Raw genomic sequence first — 4,616 nt, 5'->3', positions numbered from 1 at the left:
CACTCTCCTGAGGCTGAGCTTCATGACCTAAATGCCATCGATTCTCCCTGGAAGCACCAGGTGAGAGCAGCAGGTGGGATATCCAAGGTATTCAGTGATCCCATGGGTTCTTCATCCTACCACAGAATATGGATTCCAACAGACACTCTATTGAAGTAATTGACTGGAGCCTTTGCGGTGAAGTTAATTTTACTTTCAATAGAGACTTTTAAAAAACAAATTCCAAGAATTCCCTTTCCCTTGTCCAGGCATTCCCTCTACCCCAACTTCTACTCAGAGTTCAGTGGATTTCCTATGATTACCCTACTTTATGACCCATGCCTGCAACCCTGAGTGACCCAAAATTGGGTTCAGGGAAGTACTCGTATTTTGAGTGGACTCTAGCTCTGGTGGCTAAGACTAGTGAGAAGATGAAAGTAGAATTAAGGTGTTGCTGTGTATCCACCAAGGGACCATCTCCTGGAAGTTTGTTTGTTTGTTGTTATTGTTTTGTTAAACCTCACCTGAGGACATTTTTTCCATTGATTTTTATAGTGGAAGGGTGGGAGAGAGAGAGAGAGAGAGAGAGAGAGAGAGAGAGAGAAACATCGACATGAGAGAGACACATCGATTGTTGCCTCCCATATACGCCCTGACCTGGGCCAGGATTGAGCCATAACTGAAGTACATGTCCTTGACCATAATCAAACCCGCAACCCTTCAGACTGTGGGCTGCTGCTCTAACCACTGACCAAACCAGCTAGACCTCTTGCAGATTTTATCAAGACCAAGTTACTGGCCCCCGCACATCAGAAAATGCCTTTCTCTTCTATAGCTTTTAATTTGATGTATTTTTGTTTATTTAAAATGCTTTATTATTATTATTATTTGAAACCATAGCTTACAAGAAAATCACCTAAAGCAACCAGGTCTGAAAAGGGCAATCTAGAGGGAACCCCAGAAGAGTCAAAGGTAAACAAAAACACTATTTTAAATGGTTTTGGGGTATGTGACCAGGAAATAAGCCTTCAAGTGGAAACAATTGTCAAGGTTGGAATGAATTGTTTGTAGTTTTAGTCCCTGTCAAGCCACTGAATGCTGAATTCTCCTCTGCCGTTAGTAAGAATTTTCACTCTGAAGCCACATATTTTGTTCTCACTTCCATCAGGAAAAGCAGAACACAAATACATATATAACATTGGAGGTAAAGTCTGTAGTTTAAATCCTGGCCCCAGCATTTAGTGTGGTTGATGTATGAAGTTGGGCAATTTAATCAGTTACTGCCAGCTTCGATTTGAAGATTGAATGAGGTTGTGTATATAAAAATTTGTGTGGATAAAATGTTTTTCCCTTTTTTGGAGGGCAAAAACTTTAAAAATACACATAATTTTAAGGTCATTATTTAAAAGTCTGACTGAAATATATGTATGAATCCAGAGGCAGAACTAGGATTTGTAAATCTACTATGCATTAGACAGTTCACACACCTTGTTAATAATTCCAATCCAGAAAGAATTTGTTCAATTGTTCACTTAAATATTTAGTAACCTACAATAGAATACTATGCAGCTGTAAAAAAGAAGGAGCTCTTGCCCTTTGCAACAGCCTGGATGAACCTGGAGACTATTATGCTAAGCAAAATAAGCCAGTTAGCAAAAGACAAATATCACATGATCTCACTTATATGTGGAATCTAATGAACAAAATAAACTGACAAACAAAATAGGTCCAGAGGCATGGATGCATGGAACACATTTAACAGATCTCCGTGGGGAAGGGGATGGAGGGGCCAGGAAAAGATTAACCAAAGATCTTATATATACACATATATGCATAACCCATGGACACAGACAATAGTATGGGGAAGGCCTGGGGTGGGGCAGGGGTTGGGTGGAGGGGAACAAAAAAGGAGAAAATGGGGACTATCTATAATACTGACAACAATAAAAAGAAAAAAAAATCCACCCTTCCATCCACATCTCAGAGTTTGCTTTATTTACTTGGCATGAAAAGGCTTTGTTATTTTCTGAGCATGGCAAAAGTATCCCCATTGTCGATATGATGTATATAGTGACCTCTACCTACTAAGCACATCACACAGGGCTTGGCATTTCTCTGATTTTGTTCCAAAGCTAAGTATCTGGGCACAACCACAACCATCTGATCAAAGATACAAGAAGAACTAAAGACTTATCTATTTTATTCAGAGAGCAGATAAAATTCTAAATACTTTCTGTAGAATTAGTCTTTGTCTTTGCCTTATCTAACTTCTCTTTGGTTTCTTAAACCCACACTTAAGCTCACACTGTATGTATGCAATCTCCAAAGATATGAACACACTAAAAATAGAAACAGAAAATGAAAGAGCAGGGAATTACTCCCCTATCTTCTGTTGGCCAATTAGTGTTGACGACCGAAAAAAAAAAACACAGGAAGTTCAAATCTACCAAGTAAACTTGCTTGGCCATGCTTATCCAGGAAATTTATCTGGAAAGGAAGGAATCTGGAGCCTGCAGGTATAGTGTACATTGGGAAGAAATTAGAGCTCAGACTAGAAAGGATCATGAAGCCCCTTGACTTCCTTTGCTATATAACTACAGCAGTGAGGGGTTTCTTTCTTCTTCTCTCCAGGACAAGTTTTTCTGACAGTAACCCAGCCAGAATCTAGAGGTGACACTTTAAGTCTTGCTGTGCTGGCTATGTTAGGTGAGCTGAGCTGATAGACGGTAGATAGAGAGTTCCAGGCATTGTCAGAACAATGGCTATTTTTTCCTGGCAATGATCAGCCCAGCCCTAAAAAGTTCTAGAGGATTATTAACCATTTGAATCATTCCCCTTTGCCCACCTGTGACTTAGAATTATCAGGTGATATCTCTCATTCTATGAAATATACAGCATTTCTTTTGCTTCTGGTCCTCTTGCATGTGGGTGATCAGTTCAGCAGTTTAATAGGATGCTTGCTTCAACTCCCTGTGACTCAGATCATTGTCTTGAAAATATAGCCCTTAGCACATTTGGTTGTCTGGCCCTGGATGTAATTGATTGGTAGGGAAAGGAACTGTTAGAAGAGTACAGATGTGAAATAATGGTACCTAGGTGAAAGTGGGATCAATAGAGTTGAAAATAAAAGGAGGGATATGCAGTCATAACTGCTCTAGCTACAGAATATACCCCAAATGCATCCATTTCTCTCTATCTACTGCTACCACCCTTTTGCAAGGCACCATAGCCTTTCACACTACACTACCCTCCTACCTAGTCTTCCTGCTTCTACTCTTACTCTTAAGCAATGTTCCACGCATAGAAAAGTCCTCTTTAAAAACACAAATCAGACTGTGTCTTTACTACTTCAAGATCTTTCCTGGCTTCTCACTGCAATTAGTATAAAGAATCAAACTAATTTTAGAAACTATAAAATCCCACATAATCTTATCCGTATTTAACATTCCTCACCTCATTTCCTTCTTACCAGTCTCTCCCATGTTCCAGCCACATAACTTCTCCATACACACCAAACTGTGCTACTTCACAGTCTTGGCCCTTGCTGTAACTTCTGCATGGAACATATTTCTTCCAGATATCCATTTGTGTAATATTTATCACTTAGACATCAGCTAAAATAGCATCTCATCAGAGAGGCCTCAGCCAACCACCTCTAATAGCTCTTACACCATCACTCACTCTCACCACATTCCTCTGTTTTCATTTCCTTCATAGCACTTATCATTATTGTTAGGTCCCCCAACTAGAATGTCAGCTCTGCGAGGCAGAGAGCCTATCAATCCTACCACCCCTGTATCCTCAGTGCTCCCCTGCCCGCTTCCTGTCACTCCAGCATAGTGGCCAATATAGAATTGGCTTTCAACAATATTTAAGGAAGGAAAAGAGGGAAGAAGGGATGCAGAGAGGGAGGAGAAAGTGAGCAATGCATTTATAAAAGGGAAAGGAATAGTGAAATTTTTCAAGATTCATGTTTTCCCTAAGAGAAAAAACTAAAAAGGAAGCTGAGAATTGAAGTTTAGGGGTGAAGGCAGCACTGATGGATGGAAGAGGTCGAAAGTTTAGAAAAGCAGGTCCCCAGACAGCTGCAAAGGATGCTGGATGGTTTGGCTCCTCCATCAAAAAGACATCTGCAATCGTGCCTGGTATACTCCAGCCACCTGTGGGATAACCTTCGAGAGAGCATTTCAGAATGGGGTCCCCTCTGGTTTCCACTTTGCTGTATTACCAATCTCCTTTCCTTTCTACAGGCTAAGTTACAGCAGCTGGAAGCTTCCTGTGCTGACCAAGAGAAGAAGCTGACCAAGGTAACGGCAGGGATTTCAACGTCACTTCTCCCAAAGGAAGGGAAACTTGATCCTTGGTCAGACCATCTAATGCATTCTTCAAATGACTGAGTTCGAATAGGATTCCAGATCCAGACCATAAGGGGGCCAAGGAGGAGAGGAAGAAACATTAATACAGTCCTCTAATACTTCCTTCTAACATTGCTACAGGGTACATTCCATAATCCATAAATTCAACATTAGTATCTATTCTTCTCCAACTGTTCCCAAGTATTTTCTGTTGGGATTGGAAAGTACTTACTGCTTGTTTATCCAAAAAGAAGAAGGAGGAGGAGGAGGAGGAGGAGGAGG

At 40.6% G+C, this 4,616-nt stretch overlaps 1 protein-coding gene across 1 annotated transcript in view; it reads left to right on the top strand.

Annotated features, from left to right (window-relative positions):
- Window positions 1–4,616, top strand: part of TMCO5A (transmembrane and coiled-coil domains 5A) — a 22,824-nt gene that overhangs the window by 9,533 nt on the left and 8,675 nt on the right. Inside the window, exons 5-6 of the mRNA XM_005879361.1 lie at window positions 880–951; window positions 4,230–4,286. Coding sequence (XP_005879423.1) covers window positions 880–951; window positions 4,230–4,286 — 129 coding nt within the window. The remainder of the gene's footprint in view (window positions 1–879; window positions 952–4,229; window positions 4,287–4,616) is intronic.

Source organism: Myotis brandtii, unplaced genomic scaffold (assembly GCF_000412655.1).
Source record: "Myotis brandtii unplaced genomic scaffold, ASM41265v1 scaffold596, whole genome shotgun sequence".
NCBI classification, from domain to species: Eukaryota; Metazoa; Chordata; class Mammalia; order Chiroptera; family Vespertilionidae; genus Myotis; species Myotis brandtii.
Note: the sequence above shows the minus strand (reverse complement) of the source record. Positions and strands in the feature narration are given on the sequence as shown.